The sequence below is a fragment of the Camponotus floridanus genome, unplaced genomic scaffold, assembly GCF_003227725.1.
Source record: "Camponotus floridanus strain SB8 unplaced genomic scaffold, Cflo_v7.5 scaffold156, whole genome shotgun sequence".
NCBI lineage: Eukaryota > Metazoa > Arthropoda > Insecta > Hymenoptera > Formicidae > Camponotus > Camponotus floridanus.
Window position 1 is genome coordinate 161,699 of NW_020229277.1, and position 22,441 is coordinate 184,139.

Below are 22,441 nucleotides of genomic sequence, written 5' to 3' on the forward strand. Positions count from 1 at the left end.
GTACAATTTATCAAATTTAATTTGTTTGAGACATCATTTGTCATCGGTGGCAAAAAGGCACCCTAGGAGCGACACCCTTAAAAAACAAAACCAACGAGTCGACGGTGCTGTAACAGCCGCTCATCGAACTGAATTGGGTAATTCGATATCTTAAAACCAGCGTTTCAAGCCGATGTAATTTCAACGAGTTCGAATTTCGATGCTTTGATTCAATACGAAAATGATCTCTATACTTATTCATGGTGATCATTTTAGTGTACATCTATAGCATCAATAATTTAACTCACTGAATTGTAAACATAAATCTTGTGCAGATTGATTAAATACGAAAAGGATAACAAAAAGAAGCAAAAATGAATAAAATATAGAAAATAATTTTATTTTCATAAATTTTCTTTTGATCACACGTATAAATAATTTAAGGTAGAAATAATTGCAAAGAAAGAATCAGCCGTATATATAAATATATTATGTGCCTACAAAGTAAATCTTTTCGTATTTTTTCCCATTTTAGATAGAAAAATTTTTGATTATGATATCGAGAGACTAATCTTTTGAAATCATATAATAATCATAACCACCTTTACAGGAAAATCAAAAGGAGAGAAAAAAATAATTAATAACTTTTGGCTGACACTCTCCCTTAAGTTGTTTCTCGTTTTAAAGATTTTTTTAAAGAAAAAAATTTCATACAAATTCAATATTAATATGATGCAACTTCAATATACGTAGCAACAAGAATAAAATTTGACAAATTTTTAAACAATTTTTGCAGAAATTATAAAAATTATACAAAGATGTGCGTGATATCAAACCGCTCGGTTAAAAAAAAATGATTTTATTAATTTCTGATCATTTTTTATTCAAGAAAAAGCTTAAAAAAAAGTGCCAAAACGGAAATTATAATTTTATGTTTACAATAGAAAAAAAATATGAACAAGTGTTACTTTGAACATTCTGCATGCATATATTATGTACATATGCATATATGATGTGTGTTTACCTGATTCTTTTTTTATATGAATATATAAAATATAAAATAATAAAAATAATATATCTCGTTTCGTGTAGTCTTATATAAAAATATGCGATTAGTCGAGCAATGACAATTGATTACGCTGTAATCGAAATACTTTGCCTTGATTAAATGTGACTAGATCGTGTGACTAGATCAGGTATAGGAATTGTAAATCGCTTCCAAAATGACTAGACATGCTATTAATTAATTCCTCTAATTTTCTTCACGAAATATGCGCTCTATACCGTATGTTTGTTGAACGCGTACGCTCGTATGCACCCAATGTTACACGGATTACACGATGTACGTAGATATCTACAATAGAATCTCCTTAAATTTGTGGCTCCATTAATTTGTCCACAATTATATTTGCACGAATATTAACATCGCGTTCTCTCCATGTCATAATGGATAGACCGTTAATTTGTTTCCCAAGAAATTTTCGCTCCTATCCCCCCAAAGGACCAAAATTAACGAGACTCTACTGTACGTAATTCTCATTTGTATTATTCACATAGTGAAATATGTACTTAGCCTACGACGCTCTTAATATAATTAATAATATATATTAATGAACAATATGTATATATATATATATATACTTTATGTTTTTTCGTTTGGTTTACGGGTAAAATTTTGATTTTGTGCTCAATTATGTTACAAAGGCAATGCTGATCGGGCATGCGAGTCGCTAGGACTTCTCTCAGAACTTTATTATGATCTTACGCTCGGCTTCGGCATACGTCGACATTCGTAATTAAATGACTACACTCAGCGCCCGTCTAATACTCTCATCGAGTTATAAATAGATATAATATAAATAGCAAAAGAGAAAATTCAATTTTGAACCATCAATGCGACTAAAACTAGATTTCACTTTTCCGCAATAAAGAAAAATCATTTCGCGCGCATAAATCTTTGATGTTCGATAAAAAAGAGCGAAAAATTTTCACATTTTGATCGGGGTGATAATTTCAAACGAAGGAAACTCTTTGAGTTAAACATTCCAATGGCTTTATCATTAAAATGATAAAAACCTAACATTTTTCTATCGATAATTTTCACTATCAAGTATCATCGTTCATTTTATTCAATAAAACCTCGAAGTGGATATATAAGAATTTCTTTGATATCTTACATTTCGAAATGTGCCCTTTTATATCGAAGCATCAAAAAAAATTTATCTTGCGTCTATCGCTCGTTATTATTCGGAAATGAATGCAATCAACCGCGCGCGAAAAACCGTGATTTACCCGGCGATGCCCAGATTTATCATCCACCCCGTGTACGTGTGTGCGTAGCATTCTCTCTTTCCCTCGACAACAATTAAAATCTGTATTCTCCCTCCCCGCGTGCGTAACGCGTCGGGCCATTAAATGCACAATACGCGCGTATCTGCATGGGATCCGCAATTAAGAGCGGGGTGGAGAACGGTCGTTTTGCATGTCACCGCGCGTCGCGCACGTGGAACGAGAAGAATAGGCGAGCCGGGTAAATCGGGGAGACAGGAGGGGGAAGGGGCGAGAATATGTGCGCCTTCCTCTTCCCATTTCGAGCTTCGTTCTCGGACTTTTTCGGAAAAATCCTCGTCAAGGTCGCGACCTCCTTTCTCCTCTCTGACCTTCTCGATACAGGGACGGCGGGCGGGCGGGGGGAGAGGGGGAAGGGGGAACCAGATGTGGGGGGGAGGGACCCGTCTCGCTTGTCCGGACCCATCTCTCGCTAGCTCGACAATGCCGTCTAAAAATTCGTTTTCTCCCCAACCAAAATCGCTCCTTCTCCCTTCATTCGACAACGCGTTTCCGCTTCTCTTCCTTTTTTTCCCACTCCCTCGACAGATCTGTGTAATAGCCGGTCGCCTCTCTCTCTCTCCTCCCCTAAGGTATGTTAATGCACGCGTGCGCGCATACTAATTCAGACGAATTTTCGGCAACGGCCGGCCCTCCGGGGTGCGCGCTCCATTAAATGACGCAGATCTCGAATTTCAGCTGCGCGCGCGGGGAAAACTTTTATGGCCTCTGAGACAAAAAGCAGCCCGGGCGATGGAAATCGCTCGGAATAAATCATTGCCGTCTTTGACAGCGCCGAATTCGCATTACGAATGTTGCATTTCAGTGGGAATCGATGCAATTCACTCTACCCGATCGCAATTATTTATTGTCTCATTTGTTATTCGCGATGCATCGATCATCCCTCTGTTCGTTGTTCGAGGTAGATTCTCAAAATTGCACAAATGGCTCAATTATATAATAGATTCAGCTATTATAATTATTTATTTTTAAATATATATATATGAATATATTTTATTTTTAAAAATATAATCTATATCTTAATCAAGTTTGATTTATTTTACTTTATAATTTACTTTATTTTACTTTTGTTTTAGGAAGATTAGAAAAACATAAGTAGAGCGGACAAAATATAACATTTTTCTCTCTTCATTTTTTTAATATTTCGGAAATAAAAATATGTAAAATATCGCTGGGTAATAATTGGATTGAGTAAGCAACATTATTATTTCATACAGCGGGGGCAACATTGCGTGGGCGGAAATGCATGTTTGTTCATCGTCGAGGGATAGATGCACCGGTGCGCTGCGAGGTATTTTCGGAAACTAGGCAGTTTATTAGAATGGCTGTACGCTTCGCTATCGAAGGTATGGTCAATGTGCAGTTGACTGCAGCTGTCTTTTCGAGCATTTCGATCGAATCCGGGCCTTGACCGTTGCCGAAAAAATAATCTAAATTTTTACGTCAAAATAATTTAATGCATCTTTGTAACTCGATTTTAAGCTAATTGACATTTTTAAGTAAACAATAATATATGATTTAAATATTTTTTATCTCACTTTCTTTCCTGGAAATTTTTTTACAGATAGAATAAATTAAAATCCTATGTCATGCGAAAATTTTAAATAAATATTATGTGCGTCATGAAATGATTATTCTTCTAGTTTTGAGATAAATATAATTCAAAGATATTTATATAATTCAAAGAACAATTATTCAATTATTTGTTAATTATCTTCAAGAAAAATTTTATAATTACGTCGAGTAGAAGAGGCCGACTATTACACAATACAATCGCAAAAGTACCCAACAGAAAACTTATTTATTATATAATCGTAACACGGATCAGACTGTTACATCGGGTATTTTATCGAGACTTGCGTGATAATTCGCGGGTTTTGCAAACTGCAAAGGCACGAGGTTCGAAACAGTTTTCGGCAGGAACTTTTATCTCGAACTCGACGTCTCTTCGCGTTTTATTTTTTACCGACTAGACTAGATAACTCTTAGTTAAAAATCCGAGTGTGCTCTATATAACTTTAATATGTAGATTATATTATATTTATATATATATAAATTGGAGGCTGTTCGTCAAATATTCGTATGGATCGAGCTTGGTCGGTTTGCGACCTCCCCTAAGATAGAGAAGGTCGGTCATATTATATTGATATCCGCGGAACATTTACGAGACACACACGCTACGTTTCATCATTATATTTAAAAGTTATTTAAAGTCTATGTAATGTGTTGGCTGTGTATACGATTGTACTTTTGTTGCGGGTTATACTGTGTCCACCCCTGAGTTGGTTGGCGATTCTCTTTGCATATTGATATTCAATGCTCTGGTAATCATTATATATCAAATCATACTGTCGCCTTCTTGGCCGTCGCGCTTAATTAGCGCCTTCCGCCGATTTTCCGAAGTCTAGAGGTCTAGCGTTTATAGAAATATTTATCATATGTATACATATGATAAATATCTCTCTTCTAAAAATCTTCTTCATCTCTGAAAACTCTCTGCTTATTCTCTTTTATGCGTATATGTATATTTATATATAATATTGATTAAAACAGTCGCGCGAAAAAAAATAAGAAATAATGTGTTAATTAATGTCAATCGAACAATTATGTTTGATTTTACATTAAATTTTTTCGTTCAGCAAAAACAAAATCGAAACTAAGGTGGAGAAAGAAAGAGAAAATAAAACGCGAAAGAATAAAAAAATAGGCTTCTGATATAAAAGAGTTTATCGCGATTAAGATAGGAACTTTGTCGATCACCCGTTCGTGCTTTTAATTAGTTACGATTAAGTATTTACAAGAATATATAACGAGTATGTTCTTCTTAGAACAATAATAACAATCTCGTCTCGTTATTTTTTTGAGGGAGGATCTACCCTTTCGAAGAAAACCGTTCATCAGTCGGTCTGGTATAAAACCTCTTCGCTCTTCAAACTACTCTGAAATAAGATTGCGCGGTAAAAATAGTCGTATTTTTTGATGATTCAGAATGATCTCCACATATTTTATGTATATGATGCGTCACGAAATTTCGCAATTTTGCATCGTGACGAAAAATACTTTCAGATTGAATTATCTTCTTCTTACAAACGTTATACGTAGTAAACGAAATTTTCAAAACTGATTAATGTCTAAGAAAATAATTCAAAAATTTTTAAAAAGTGTTTACGAAATATTAATCTTCGAATTAATATTTTCTCAGTTTCGAACGGTTTAAAATTAATTTGTAGCATAAATTTGAAAACGTAAAATATAAATTCTCTTTAATTGATATCATGTTAATTCGACTATCTTTTTACTTTACCAATTCGCAATATGAAATCAGAGAGCTTGTTTAACCTATAATAATGGAGTTTGTAAAAATTGCGAAAAATTACGTAAAAATTAATGAAACATCAGAATATTGTGGTGCAAATAATACTTGCCGCTCGTCTTGCACAATAAATAGGAATCAATACCATGTGCTCGGATCGCAGATGTAGATGCTGTCGCTCATGCTCGAAGGTGCGAGGCAGATACGATAAAAATTTAAACTCAGGCGGGGGTGAGAGTGAAGGAAGCGGTTAAGACGTTGCCGATTCTGGATTTAACTGGCAAATAGACCAGAGCTGGCGCGAATCTCTTCGCCGAGCTGGATTCGACGCCCGCCTGCATCAGATCTTGTTCCTCGATCAAGAACGGTTGCATGATGGTTTTATCGGGGTTCGAATTCATGTCCTGCGGCATCGCAAAACAGGCCGGTACCTTCTGCTTATTCGCCACGTCTTTCAGAGTCTTGCTAAGTTCGGCGATCACGCTCTCCGTTGGATCGCCGATCATTTTGTGATCTTTTCGCACGTGTTTCTTGATTCGATTTAGATTCGTCGTCGCGTATCCGCACTGAGCGCACTTGTACGCGCCATGAGCAGTCACCTGCACGGCGGTTTCATCCTGCTGTTGGTTCCTCGCGGGCTCGGGAATATTTTTATCGATCTGCGGACTGCATCCCGCTCGGTTGTCCTTATCTTGATCGGCTTTGTTCTTAGCGTCGCTCGCTTTGACATCAGCGTCCGATCTCAAATTATTCAGAAGAGGATACTGAAACTGCGATAGCAAAGTTGGGATTTGATGCTTAGCGAGTAGGTGCTGATGAAGTAGTTCCAGTTGATGGAAGTCCTGCAAGCAAATCGGACACTGCAACGGCCGGTCACCTTCCTGCAAACTCACGTGTGATCGCTCGTGAAAGAAGAGTAACGGCAACACGGAGGTCGCAAAGTTGCAATAGGCGCAATGATAATTTTTTAACTGGTGTTCCTCGGACGAAGAACCAAAGAAATTTGACAACACTTGATTTCCTAGATTGGTGCAATCGGTCGACTTGACTTGTTGAATCTCAAAGCCATTGGGAATCTTCAGATTCGACGTTTGTTGGACGTTCTTTACTGGAGCGACAGCACTTTTGCCGCTGGTTCTGGGCGTTTCTTGATATTGCTGTTCTAATTCGCGCCATTTATCAATCCCGACTTTGCCATGATCGCCCATCAAATGGGCTTTCAACCACTTGATGCTGCGAAACCTCCGATTGCAGATCGGACATACCTCGGTGAAGTGAATGAAATACTTATGACTAAGATCGCTCAATTCCTGCTTCAATACCGAATCCTCTGCGCTGGAAGCGTCGTAAGGTTCTTGTTTATTCGATGTTGATGCCGACGACGTGTTCTCATCGACGATCCCGTGGGTATTGTGCTTGTGAACGCGTAGGAAATATTTGCTGCACAACTCTTTGTTGCAAATATTGCAAATAACACCACCGATCTGCGCACCATTTTCAATTTCGATGCCGTGCATTCGTTGCATGTGCGTCTTCATAAAATACTTGTTACACAGCTCCTTGTTGCATATTTCGCAGTAGCTGGATGTCGGCGTCAATGACGTCATCTTCTTGTCCGTCGTCGTCGTCGTCGTCGCCGTCGTCGTTATCGTCATCGTTTGATTGCTTAGAGCCTGATTAGTTGGTGTCGAGCTGGCGGGAGAGGAGATTATCGTCGGCGGAAGTGTCGGCGGTGTGATAACGCTGGACACAACAGGTTGATGTTCCTCGTTGATGTGTCTCCTCAGAGCCTCCTGGCTGGGGTAATCCTTCTCGCACAAAGTGCAGAAGATAGTCGAAACGATCTGCGTTGGCGATGTTTCCTGCGGCGACGAAATTTCATCATTGACGACACCATGTTCGGTCGCCATATGAACGCGCAGAGCCGACCTCGAGTCGCACTCTTTACCACAGACGCCGCAGGATAATCCTTTATCGGAATCCAAGCCATTCAGTTGCATGATCATTGTCTGCAGCTTTTGAAGATCCTCCGAGATCGAATCGGTGCGCTGATCGGAACTTTCTAGGTCATATTCTTGCTTCGGCGTGCCACGTTCTTCGCCCTCGTGTATCTTCCTGCAGTGCGCCTGATAAAGACCGATCGTTTGGAAGCGGATCCCGCAAGATTTGCACTCGTGCTCTTCACCGATACGCTCGTTGGACTCTGCGGCGATGGAATCGGCCACGATCAGATTCAGCGGACTAGTCTGCACTTGGTGCCACGTGGCGACAGTCGTGCCAGGATTACCAGGTGACCTCTCGTTGTCTTGCACCACAATACCATGCCGTTTCATCTTATGCGTGCGCAGGAAGTACTTGTTACAGTATTCCTTGCAACAGATTTCGCAAAACGCGTCGGGATTTATGACGCCCAGACGACGCAGAAGATCGGCGCTGAAGCCGGAATCGCGCGCCTGTTGAATGGACTGGGGCGAAAGGTGTCTAGGAGCCGGCATAAAGGTAGCGTCTTCCTGTTCGATGCCGTATTCCTGCTTAAGAAGCGCCTCCATGCCGCTGGGACTGAGTCGCGCGGAGTCGCGCGGAGTCTCTCGATCCTCCTCGTTCTGCGACAGAGAGATCTGTTGGCTGTCCGATTGCTGATCCATCAACGATTCATTTTTTTGCTTCTGCTTTTTTATGGCAGATTCCTCGTTGCGAAAACGTTTCTGCGGCGGCGTCGTCGGTGGTTCCAGCTTCACGCTCGTATTACCTGTAGGAAAGTTCGCGGCGCCGAATACATTAGCGGCATCCGTAACCGTGCTCGGCGCCGGCGAATCCACATAGATCCCGTGTTTATTCGCCTTGTGCGTCTTCAGGAAATACTTGTTGCAGAACTCCTTGTTGCACATATCGCAGTACGCGTCCGGATTAAAAATCTTGACCGGCATCGGACCGAGGGAGGATCTCGGGACTTGCTGGGGATCGGGTAGGGGAAAACTCGGCAAGGGTAGATACTGCGCGAGGGCGCCAGGAAAACCCGAGAGCGCCTGCAAGTGATTAGTCATCGTGACGATCTGATTGACCGGACCGCCTGACCACGAGTCCTCGCCTTGCGATTGCATCTGCGTCTGCGATTGCACGTGTTGCTGGCTGCCGGACGCCAGCCAGGTAGTCGCGAAGTTCTTGACGCTTAAGAGGCTAACGGGACCATCATTAGTCTGATCCAGCTGCTGCGTCGGTTCTACCTTGACGGTGACGCTCGGTGTCGCCTGTCTCGCGCCACCGTGTTCGCCGTCCACGTGGACGTTGAGCGTCTCGTCGCTATCGAAGAACCGGCCGCAGAAGTGGCAACGAAACTCGTTGTTGAGATTCTCGTCTTTCGACGACGGCTGATGATGATAGTGGTGTTGACGATGGTGATGCTCGTTGCCCGGCAACGGCGATCGCGATGACGGCTTACCTTCGCTATCCTCGTCCTCGCGCTCGTCCTCGCACCCATCCTCATGCGCGCCTGTCGCTATACTGGACGAAAATCTTACCGGTGTTGTTTGCTTCCGACGTTTTTTGATACCGACACCGAGATCGGCGGAATCGCCGCGGACGCGCTTCCACGTGTCGCGCTCGCCGCAGCTCGAACCGTCGCTGTCCAGCTCCGCCTCGGCCATCGTCGTCGTCGGCTCGTGCGACGATGTCATGCTCGATGACATCTCTCGGTGGATCACGCGATCCGCAGCCCGTTATTCCTGCGATGTTGCCCGTCTGGCAAAAAACAGATAAATTTCTCTTTAAAAAGTTGCGAAGGAATCTAGTCTTATAAAGATTTCGCGAAAAGGGAAAATCCATTCAACACAGTTTTTTTCTCAGTTATTTCTCTTCGATGAAGCTTCAAAATGATATAAATTTATATAATTAATCAATCATACACATCTATATTATTATAATAATTATATACTATCATATATATAATATTACCTAATAATGTCAGAATATCTATTGTGTGATGTAAATCCAACAAATAATACAAGTGGTGAAAAAATAATTCTTTAAAAAAAAGTAATAAAAATATAAAATAAATTATCTTGAATGAAAGAAAAATTTATAACATTTAAATATTTTATGTATGAAAGAAAAAGAGAAGAGAAATTTCGTAAATTATGTATTGATAATCATATTTTTATTAATTATCAAGCAATTTATCAAGATACTATTTATCTTATTAATTTATTTCTACAGCACATTATAAAATTTTAAATGACATATAGATGTTTATTGATCTTTCAAAACTATACAGCAATTTTGTGAATACACTAACATGTTCGCGGCATTAATAGCTTACGACGCGATAAATTTAATATTGATAGATTAAATATTTTAGATAGATTTAATATTGACAGATTAAATATTTTAGATAGATTTAATATTGACAGATTAAATATTTAGATATATATGCATACAATATTTTCACATATGAAATTATTTTTCAATGGAAAATATGTGCAAAGAATTTTATAAAAAATGTATTACAATTTGTTATACTCGCAAGATTTTGTTTTTTCAAATAAATACTTTGTCGCTGAGTTATAATAATTTATCACATTAGTATCGATATGTTTAATCTGGAAATATTTTTAATATAATTTCGAATATACGTCGTCTCACTGACACAGAAGTTCGCGAATGCTCGTGGAAGGCGATATTAATTCGGCAGAAAGATGATAATAATTTCGTTCGACGCGGTCCGAGGGGCTGGAAGGTTGGGGTCAGGCTAACGAGCACTTCGTGCTGCTGAAAGACACATGCGAAACTTGACGAACGAGATACGGCGAACGGGACACCCTCGCTCGCGCGCGATGGACATGCGGTCTCGAAGAAAGGAACGGAAGGGGGAAGAATGAGCACCCCCCCATGACTCATATTATACATCCACCCCACGCATTCGGGGAATTCGGAGGATAGTACGAATATGCATTTCAGAAGCGCGACATAATTACTAATTCAGGATGACAGCTTTGTATCGCGAATACAAGTGGACGGTGCGCGGTTAGTGAACTCTCAACGGTATCTGCCATTATGTCCAGTCGTGCATGATACACGCGTGAGAAAGGATCGCGTGAGCCATGCGTGCATAAGCTCGGAAACATATTAATGATTCTTATAGGTAGACTGCCTGTTTTATCACTAATGTAGCGGACAGAAAGAAAATTATCAATGCTGAAGTTTATCGATTTTCTTCTGCGATCATGCATTTTGTACGTAATCTTTATTAAATGTAAGAAAAATTTAATTATTAATTTCTATATATTTACCTTTTATATATCACTTTGATATATATTGTAATATTAATTTTACTAGTTTTTTTAAAAATTATGTTATAATTCAAAATCGTTAATAAAATATTTCTATTAAATATCTGCAATGTTCATAGGAATATTATTTACGCAATTATTATTTCAAAATTATGACACTCAATCGTAATTTATACCTAAGCTCTCACTCGCGAGATACTTGTGTTTCAAATCATTTTTCATGGTGAATTATGAAGATTGCTCCTGTGCCGAGATATCTGGAAAATCGTACATCATCGTCGTAAGAGCACGAACACAGCTTCGTCACATATTTCGATTACAAAAACTTTGCCTGTACTGCAAATTCGAAACAGCACGCATTTTGCAACAGGATAATTGCCTCGCCTTCCTGTCAAGAGCACTGTTACATGTCGCAAATAAATCAATGTGGACTTCGAATGGTGAAGCGCGAGAGTATTTTCATTTTTGTGTTGATCTCTCTCTTAGGATATCAAAATCATTGAAATATCGCGCCACTTGAGGATTTCGTATTCGATTTTTACATCAGATTGATGAGGCTCACGAAAATGCAAAATACATAAAAACGATAGTTAAATAATTAAGACGCGAAAACGCGAGGATATTGTCGAAGAGACATGGAAATGACGATGTATAAAACCGAGAGATCAGGTATTCGCGTGCCTGATCCGCGACCCTCGGCAGTTTACGCCCCTTCGGATTCTGCCAGGTTACTGTTAAATATAGGCACGATGCCCTATGAAGGGCCTGTCATGCCGTTTTTACATCCCTACCACCTTTGGAGACCGATACAAATCTCCCCACTCTAGCATTGCGTTTTACTAAATTTTTCGTAGATGATTTCCGGAATTATCTGAGCGCTAGTAACAAGATAGTCCGCCTTGAAATAATATTTTAGGTGCAGTAAATATTATTTAATATATTTTATCTCCCTCTTTCTTCATTTTATATTCATTGTTGTAAAACAATATTAAGTGATTTTTTTTCCTTTTATTTGTATGTGTCAGAAGCCATTTTTCGCAATTTTTTAATTTTTTTTATATATTATGTCTACAGATATATATGTAGAAGGTATCTTCCTTAAAAAAAAAACAATAGATATCCTTTTAATAACAGAGAAAGAGAGAGAGAGAGAGAGAGAGATATTCTGATTAATTTAAAGATTTTTCCTTAGTGTAATAATTATCCCGCGGATTTGTTTTTCATTTTTGATTTATCTAAAAAAAAACAACGATTATTACAGTACATATCGGTTATTACAACAACGCAGTTGCACGTATGCATGTTAACGGAATGGAAAATGGATTACACGAGGGTTGTAAAGCAATCGTTGACGTACGTAAGAGAGAGAAAGAAATAATAGAATCGTGAGAGAGACCGAGTGGGGATGGGGATTTCTGAGACACCCGTATATTTCTACAACGCAACGTTTGACAGATTTTCCAAAAATACGCGTAAATAGGCCCGTATGTTCGCGCGGGGACATTGTGGAAACTCACCGCCGAAATTGGATGAATGAGGGGGATGGTGATCCGATCCGCGGCAGGATCGGTTCGCCATAACGTGAAAGGGTTTTGGGAAAACACGTTACGTTAGAGATGCAGAGAACAACGACGTGAAACAGAGAAAGATGCTCGGAGCATTGTAATATTATATACGCGCGCATTTGCTAGATTTCTTTTGATTTGCACGGATTGACGCGTGGGATGTCGAATGACAAACAAAACGTTGCACTCTCACGGAATAATGGACGAAAGCACATGGCGAATGTATTTTCGCAGCTGCTCCCGTTGCAACGTCACGACGACGAGTAACAAAAATTAATTGTAACTTAATAATTTTAACGAATATAAAATACGAAGATGACTCGATATTTGAAATTCGAGCGACGAATGACATAATAATAGTATGCGCTATTAATTTAATTAATTTAAACGCGCCAGCTTTATGAGTCATTCCTTTTCCTATTGATATCGTATTTAAAATAAATAAAATTTAGTATAATAAAATATATATAAAATATATATAAAATATATAAAAAAGATATATATAAAATAAATAATTTAATATATCTAAATAATCTATATAAAATATATAATTTAGTACATATAATAATATATGTATAATTTAGTATATATTAGTAATCTGCACTATACTTTATTTAAATTTTACAGCTTCCAACATTTTTTTATTTTATATTTCAACAAATGAAATCTGATAAATACTATATACCTATAATAATAGGTACCTATTATAATAAGTACCTATACTCATATATGAAATTTAATTAAAAGAAACAGCAGGTCGACAAAAGCAAGCAAAATCAATCGAACGTAAGGTGAAGCAATAAAGTGGAGACATCAATACAGGTTTAGAGAATAAAAGAAAGAGAAAGAGAGAGAAAACACGAAAGAGAGAGAGAGAGAGAGAGACGAAGATCGATAACGGATATGGACAGTGAATTATGAAAGCTTTGTAATTCTCCTTTCGCAAAAAGTCGAGAGAGAAGCTCGCGCAAACTTTTCGCGTGGATTGGTTCGATGTGCGCGCGCGAGCGAGTTACGTTACACATCTCTACGCGTATGCGTGTGCGTGTGTATCTCCACGCTCGCGCGCGCGTGCCGCGTGGGCGTGTGCGGATACACACGGGTTCCGTTTACGTGTGATTCCAGTAGAGGCCTATTGATCGAGCAGCGAACTTCGGCGGTTCGCACACGCGCATAAGTCTTCCCGTAAACAAGACAAATATCATCGCCAGTCCTGAAAATCCATCCGCCCGTCCATCTTCCCTTCGATGTCCCGAAATGTCCATCCGATACGATCGCGATTCGTTTTTCAGCGGCAGATCCACTTTGCCGTGGCTAAAGTATGCCTTAATTACGGTGGAACAGAAGATTTGATGTCAATGTATATGTTTCAATAAAATAAACCTTTTCATATTTATGAATGAATAATCAATAATCCTGTGTAGTCCCAGCAAAAGGTACATGAATCAGAAAATTTTATTTTTCGTTTATTTAGGTAAGCAATTTTAGGAAAGCAATTTTCGTTCATTTAAGTATTTTATAACAAAATAAAAGATATTCTCTCTTAGGAAGTTTCTGAATTTTGCTAAAATGTAATAAAATATTCTCTAGAGTATGAGAATGTATACCTATCAAAATCCATTTCTTTTTTTCCAATTAAATTCTTCCCAGAGGAAAAAAATTAATTTAGAAAAAATAATTTGATTTAACAATTGAATAATATTATTTTTTAATAAGGCTTGCATCACTACGTATAAGAAAATTTAATGTGTGCAATATTCTTAAAATTTAGTTTATATTAATATTTCTTGTTTGCGTGAGAAACGCATGATAATTTACATATACATACAATGGTATCATTAAAAAAAATATAAAAAAATATGTTATTAAAAATATTCTTCCAATTTTAACTTTCTTCCCATTGGATGTTTTCTCTCTCTCTGTCTCTCTCTCTATTATTCATTTAATTATTCTTTCTTAATTCTTTAATATTTTAAAAATATATGACGAAACTCGAATTTTTTTAAGATTCTTAATATACATTTAAAATATTTTAAATCATTTGAAAAGTAAGCATAAATTAAATTTGCAATTTAAAATAAATTCTTACCAATCAATATCTCTAAGTCTGCATGCATACGCATGCGATAAGAAAATCACATTAGATTGGTTTAAATCATAAAGTATGCATGGAAGGCTGAATTGATAGTCGATGGGCTTACACATGAATCTGTAACGGTATGGTAAAAGGTGCGATTCTCGCACAGAGGTGGGGATCACGAAAGGTCGGATCTGCGCAATGCGTGTCGCCGGATGAACCACGTGGAGTATTCGCATGCAAAAGACGTCGCGGCGAGAGTAACCGGTCGGTACTCTCTTAGTCCACCCTGAAAGAGGGAGCGGTTCAGTGTCGCTTCGCGCATTCGGCAGATCGTGCTTATTCCGGTGAAAGGATCCGGAAGTTTGGGATACGCGAAGTTTGGGTCTCGTAATCCATCAGTAACCGAGACACCGAGCGATTGAGTCGAACGCGCAAAAATTGTTTCAACAGTTCCATCTTATTCCGTCACTTTGATTTATCATGTCACCCTTTCTCGATTGTAACAGCATAGGTGATAAATGACTGATGGCAATTTTTTAAATCGTGAAAAGAAATTTTCATGTGTGATAACGAGACTCGAATATTATAAATTAAACTTCTAAAAGGAAGTACAGATAAAATCTTTAATTTTCTGTATTTGTTTCTGTAATTGTGACAAACGAGATTGAAATTTCCTGAATTAATATTTTGTTTTTCAATCAATCAAAAGTAAGGATCTAGAGATAAAGATCGAAGTTAAATGTTGAGTTTAAAAATGTCTGCGCTACAAATAATAAACTGTAACTCATTCGTGTCAATTATCGTGACAATCTGTCATACATGCGTAAGAATTACAAGATATTGTAATACAATTACAATTACAAGATAACACAATTATACAGCGAAATTAAATTGATTTCCAATCCATATGTGGCATCGCAATGCTCTAATCGCACAGATAATTTTGATTACCACGACGAAAGATTGCACTCACCGTAATCAGCGACGCGATGCAACTCGGATGCAAAACCACTCCGGGAAATCACGAGTCGTCGATGATCCTTCGTTATTATCCATTTGTTAAATACCGCTGAGGAGTGCTTAGACGTGCGTACCGGCGATAACGCGACGATAACACCACTTTGTTCACTGCGCACTGGAAAGCCGAGAGGAGGAGGGTGGAATAATGGCAGATCGCGCGCTGTCGATGGCGAGGTGGCGATAATTAAGGTGGAAAAAAGAAAATGGAAAAGAGAAAAAGAAAAGTATATATCATGGCGGCGCGCGACGATACAGGATAGAAGAAGGATCGCCCGCGGCCTCGGCTACTTACTATTGTTTTGACCATCGTGCCACGATGGCGGCCATACTTGATATGAGAAAGTATCCCCCACATTGTCCGCGACCATCCACTAATTCCCCCATACACCCCCGCGCTGATTCAACCCTCCGGCCCGCCGCGGCCGCCGCGCCCGCACCCCCGTCCCCGTGTTCCACGATTCGATGTCCCTCCCTCGCAGGGAGTTAACCCCCTGCCTGCCTGCCTGCCACCCCCACGTTCTTTCAAAGTCAGGGCCGACGCCTTTCTGAAAACAGAGGAGAGAATCACTGTTTTCTTCCTCATCTTTCTGTCAAGATTTTTTTTTGAACATTTATTAAACTGTCAGACGGAATTATTTTCCATCGTTAAAAATATTCAGTAAAAAATTAAAAGAGAATAGAGAAATTATGGAGAGAATAAAAATTAAATTTTTTTAACAATTGGAACAGAAAGAAAAAGGAAAGAGAAAAATCTATTTTTGAAGGAATGAGAGAAAAAATTTTTCTTGCTTTTATAGAAAATTTTGGATTTTTCGTAAATGACTGTGAAGTATATGTGTAAAGTTATATTAAAATTTATCGAAAATTATAGTTACAGTAGTTTTACATAATTTATATGGCATATTTTATATGTATATATTTTTATACAAAGGGAGATATAAATATAATTGTAATATGGATAAAATACCCTCTACCTCATTGTCAGCTATATCGCGTATGCAGAAAAACGACAAAATTTATTAGGGATTGAAAGAAAAGTTTTTTTTTGAAAGCTCGGGGATCTGAAGAAAGATTAGCCATTACTGTCGGAACTCCTTCTCGTAAGGTACTTCCTTCTCTTCCGAAGTTACGCACCTGCACACACGTGCGTTGAAAAAAAACACCCGACTTATATACACACACATACACATACACATATATGTTCGTAAAATACAAACGTCCTCGCGACCCAGCACGAGCCGCACGAGTCTTTTACCCCAGTTCACAGTTCCCCTCGGATAACACTGGAGGTCTTTTGAGGGGCTGGAAGGGCGGGGGTGTCGAAGCGAAAGGGAAAGGGGATTCATCGGGGAAAAGGGAGACGAACGATGACGAAAAGAAGAGAAAGGTAGAAAAAAAGGGAACGAGAGAGAAGAGAGAAGCGAAGTTCGCGTGGGGTGGCACTTTTACTGGTCACTTGGAATTCGGTACCCCACCACTACGATATTAGAGCTCCCTTCCTGCCCCTTCCCGATTTCTCTCGCCGTTCCACGTTCGACCATAGTTCTGGTCCTGTGTCACCCCACCTAAAGGTTCCAACCGTCCACCCTCACGCAGCAAATTAGTTTAGCCTTACGGACAAGTTCGAGCCAGCTCGAGCCTCTTCTCAGGACCTTTCTCCGTTATTTCACGAAGAAAATGACACGCAGGATCTTTCTTAAAATCTGAACTTTTTCCACGACAAGCTTTTATATCGATATTATTGTTTGTATTTAAACTTCATATTTTATTTTATCCATCTTTTTTTATATTTGTTTTAAATAATTATATATTATTTATCATGATCAATCATGATCAATCTTGCATATAAAAATAATAATTAGGAAAAAATAAAAATGTATATTATATGACGCGTAAAAGAATTTGATTGATAAAGAAACAGAAAGATTTTTCAATATAATTAGGTTTAATTGAGAAACGATAGTTTGTTTTGGAAAAATGTAGCGATAATGATGTCTAGTAATAATGTTGAACAAATATTAAAAAATGAAAATATAAAATGTAATATTAAACTGATTCCCCGCTTATTCGATGCAGATCAAAAACCGCTATGCTCAGCGAGATCGTGCATAATTTAAAGGATAAATTGAGGCGGTTGGACGTAAACGTTTATAGGTACCGGGGGCGTTCCGCATCTGCGGTCACGCACTTGTCACGCGATTCAATACAGTATTGATAACGATAATGAAGCCGGTGGTCTGCATCGGTTCCTGCAAATTAATGGCATTACAGGATAACCGCTATTGAGCCCTAGCTTGATAATTTTTATGAGGTATTCGAGTCGATAAATCCGTGAGAACCTATACCGGTGCATGAGTTCCTATCAAGCATCATTTCTTCTTAAGTTGTAACGGAACGAACGCTTGAAATAATAGCTTTACACTCGAGAACGAAAGCATCTTATTTTTGTAATGAAATGTATGAAAAATATTGCACTTCAAATTTTATTAACTGGTTATAATTTATAACAAATAAAAAATTAATATTGCAAAAAACTTCAATTAAATTAAATTTTTAAGTGAGATATACACTTAACATATTTATCGTAATCTTTAGTTTATATATTGCAATATTATGTATGTATTTAACTTATATAATATAATATTATATAAATTATATAATAATATATATACATATATTTTATAATCTATACATATACTCTTTTTACATGCATGTGTGTCTTATTATTTTTATATAAGGAATTATTTTTATATAAGGAATTATATTTTTATAAGGAATTATTATACCCAAATGAGATATATCATATCGTAGTAACAAGATAAAAAAACTCCTTTATATGAAATTTGTACGAAGAAACGAGAATACCTTTCTTGTTACACGCGCGAACTAAACTTCCCTTCCTGTCCTTCGAATGAATCGTGTGGTAAAAAAATTGGACGAGTAGTCGTATCGCATGACCGCACGTCATACGAATGATTGCGGAATAAGCTGTTGTTCAGCCAATAACGACTCCCTCTTGCTTCGAAATGCAATATGACGAAAATGCAAATATGCAAAAGTTTCATATACAAAAACTTAAAAAATCACTTTGCAGAAATCTCACTTTAATAAAAAAAACCTATAAAATAAAACTATAAACTATTCAATTAATCGTTTAACTATTAACGTTTAACTATCGTTTAATTACCAACTATTAACTATTGACTATTAAATTAATCGTTTAAATTATTATCTTAAAATTGAATTATTGAATGTAATTTAAATTGTGAATAGTATTTTTAAATTAAATATTGTTTAATATAATAAATTAAGTTTAAATATGTCTTTTTCTTTCTCTTTTAATCTCCATCATATTAAACTACGTTATTAATATTGATGTTTTACATTTATTTAATAATGTTCAAACTTGACATAATATTGATACAGCCGGAAGAACTTTGGCTTTTCTTAATCGAGAATATGATCTTTATCTTCGTATCTTGACATTTACTTGCGATTAAATTCAATCTAGATTGCATACGTGATGATATTATATAAGCACGTAATTATAATCACAATCTCCAAAAAAGTGATCAAGATACTATGGCTCGAAGATAACGTAAATTAGCGAATAAAACTTTTTAAACATATGATGCGAGCGTGAGCACGTTTCATATGATAACATTTTTACATCAAAATCTGTGTATTCATCAATTTTATAATTTTTATGAAATAGGCACATTTGCATATAAATTCGCCCTTTACATCGTTATACTCATAAACAAATTTTATTTATTAAAATCATATCTTATATATGTATATATATGTTAGTGCAAAATTATATTGCTTTTGGAGAATGCATTCCTTTTTTATTATGTATTTTTATTTTACTGTATACTGAACTACTATAATTAATATTTTGATCGAAAGATAAAAATATATAAAACATATTGTATTAAATAAGCAAACTTTTAATGTTTCTCAAACAAATTTTAAATTTATAAATTTAATCTTAAATCTTAATCACATGAATTTTATTTGAACAATTTATTCAAATAAAAAAAATTAATAAAACTAATGATTAAAATTATTTGGGAGAATATGCTTCTTTAGAATTTATTTTTATCTAGTTATTTTTTGGTTCTGAAATGGTATGTTTCATCTCGATGTTAAATTTTATTTTATTTTGTGAGGATTCAATAACACTTTTCAGGATTATTTTGCATTTTATCGGACGATCGCGCCACACGTCCTATGACCGATGCATATCGGGAGACAGATGCTGGACGGAGGCAGTCGATCACGAAAAAAATTGGGTAAAAAGTTGTGTTTTTCGACTGTCTGTAATATAAAAGGCAAGCGTGCGCGGAAAGCAACGCCGTGAAACATAATCGCCAAAACGTCCTAGATCAATTCAGTATTATTAACTCGAGCCAAAAGAGGGTCGTCCATTACTGGACAGCTGGACAATGGTCGCTTCGCCGCCGATTTTTATCCCTCGCTTCTGAACTTTCGTTTTTGCTCGGATAACACAGTCGCTGCCACTTTCATTCGACACGATATCGCTATTTCAATTTTTTTCCATTTGAATAGAAATTGCACAGCTTTTCTCTTCTTTATTGTCACATTTTGAAGACAAAATCATAAGCTAGCGGAAATAACAAACTGTACTGAATTTTATTTTATATGTAAAAAGAAATGTATGTTTTATCGAGTACACAGAATGTTTCAAAATTCGGGAATTAAAATACTATAGCAGAAACATTCCCGAAAGATTAAATAATAAAGATTGCTGGCATTAGTGATGCATGTACTTATCATTCACAACAGGCGACTATCTAAAAATATCCTGTGATGAACAGCTTTAAATTTTTATACGACAAAACTACTATTTGGAATAAAAAATCGGAATTAATAAATTCTTTTAATTTTTAAGAACTCTCTTGCTATAATATTTTAATTCGCAAATTTTAACATTTTGTATAAATTGAATTATAAATTATTATTTTTATTCTCAAAGTTTCAATTAATAAAAAAGAGGAAACTTTGTTAAAGAGGAAACTTACGTAATATATCTTGAAATGTTACGTAAGAATTATTAAATCTTTTGTAGTAAAACTAGAAAAAGTATTTCCTTTATTATTTTGTATATTCTATATATATTCTAACAAACTTTTTGCAATTTAAATAATTTATTTTATTTTTTATAAATTTTTATATAGAAATTATTAAAAAATAATTGTTTATGTGTTAAATAATTTGGTGCAAGTTATTTTTCACATTTGTTTTTTGCGAAATTCTTTTTCCTTAAAATAAAATAAAAATAAGAAATATTTAAATAAATCCAAAGATATATAAAAAATAAGTTATTTATATAAGAAGTATTTATATTTTATGATTTGTAATTTATATTTTTTTCTAATATGTATGTGATGTTAAATTATGTAAAATAAAATTCAGTATATATTTTGTATTAATAATGTTAACATTTTATTAATAAATTCAAATGTTGAAATTTTTTATTTTTCATATCTCACACTGGTATTCACTTTGCACTTTATCTACAAAAGATGAATAAGGAATTTTATAGTCTGGATATCACGCAGCCAGCTATTATGTCAAATTTAATATTGAAAATATAGATATTTTAAAAACACTTTTATATAATTACTTTATTTTATATAACTGTCATCTTTAAATATATGTAATACATTTTTATTTTCAAATTTCTGATAGATTCTACCATATGTTGATAGGAAAAGATGGCTCAAAATACTCCGTACCGTTTGTAGATAAAACGTGCTCTCTGGTAATACCATTCATGTCCATTTCATTCATATCGATATCGCGCGTATTTCGAAGTGTTCGATTTTAACATATTTTCTGCACAAATACAACTTTGTCTTTTCGTTTATAAAAAATCGCAATTTTAAATCTTTATTTTAAATCAATTCCGAGTTACCAAATTTTTTCGGTCCATCTCAAGATAAGTATTTTCCTACCCCTATGAAGCGAATCACAAATATTGTCGCGAGGGTGAGCGAACACTTCAAGAATAAAAAGACAAAGGATATTCTCGCGCGAAGCATGGTATTATACTTGATTCAGTTTCACGGGGTGATATTCCTTCAATGGTCAAGGCTCGTACAAGCACGTACACATACATGCGCGGGAGGCGCGACGATGACGCCTTTTGTGTCGAGAGCGGTCGAACACAAAAAAAAAAAAGCGGGCTCGAGAGTAGGGACTCTCTTTCACGGACGCGCTAAAATATTCATTGTTTGAAAATGGGAGTTTGTAGGGAGGCTTGTACGTGTGTATATTCGCCGCCGCGTCTCTACCCTCTTCGTCGAGTGCTCTGGAACACACGGTTCCGAGCGAGTAAAGGTGCTCCATTATAACGCAGGGCGCGGATTCCGGTCTCGAAGAGAGGAGGTCGGCTCTCGCAACCGCGCCGGAAATTCAATATCTTGTTACTTGAACGACGTAATGGGCAGAGCGACCCTCCCCCGTCTTCGATCAGAGCCGTCAGAGCCGCGAAGTCGATAACCATGATAATCCGGCGCGACTCGAGCCGGATATCGTCCGATTCTCCTCCGCATCCGTGAACTTTTCTAATAATAAAGTCTTCGGGAGAATCTCTCATATTCGGACGATTAGACGGGGTTTGATAAAGTCGCAAAGTTTCCGCGATCTGTTCCAATATCGTTGTCTTTTTGCACCGCGTTTCTTCATTTTTTCCTCTTCCTTTTTCGTTAGTTTCCGCGTCACTTTCAAGTTTCTAATATCCTTCGTTATATTTCGATTCTTCTCTACTTGTTTCTTGTCATCCGCGGATTCCTCAATAGATTTGAGAACGATTCGAAAACTA

At 36.8% G+C, this 22,441-nt stretch overlaps 1 protein-coding gene across 3 annotated transcripts in view; it reads right to left on the minus strand.

Annotated features, from left to right (window-relative positions):
• Positions 1–5,622: 5,622 nt before the first annotated feature.
• Positions 5,623–22,441, minus strand: part of LOC105254154 — a 72,058-nt gene continuing 55,239 nt past the window's right edge. Inside the window, exons 1-3 of one of the 3 annotated variants that reach the window (XM_025406821.1) lie at positions 15,884–16,006; positions 15,545–15,706; positions 5,623–9,379 (exon numbers count right to left, since the gene is read on the minus strand). In XM_025406821.1, the coding sequence (XP_025262606.1) occupies positions 5,863–9,327 (3,465 nt within the window). In that variant the 5' untranslated portion in view covers positions 9,328–9,379; positions 15,545–15,706; positions 15,884–16,006 and the 3' untranslated portion in view covers positions 5,623–5,862. Of the gene's footprint in view, positions 9,380–15,544; positions 16,007–22,441 lie in introns of those variants that run through there. The other 2 variants (XM_011262659.3, XM_025406820.1) reach the window with 2 other exon arrangements.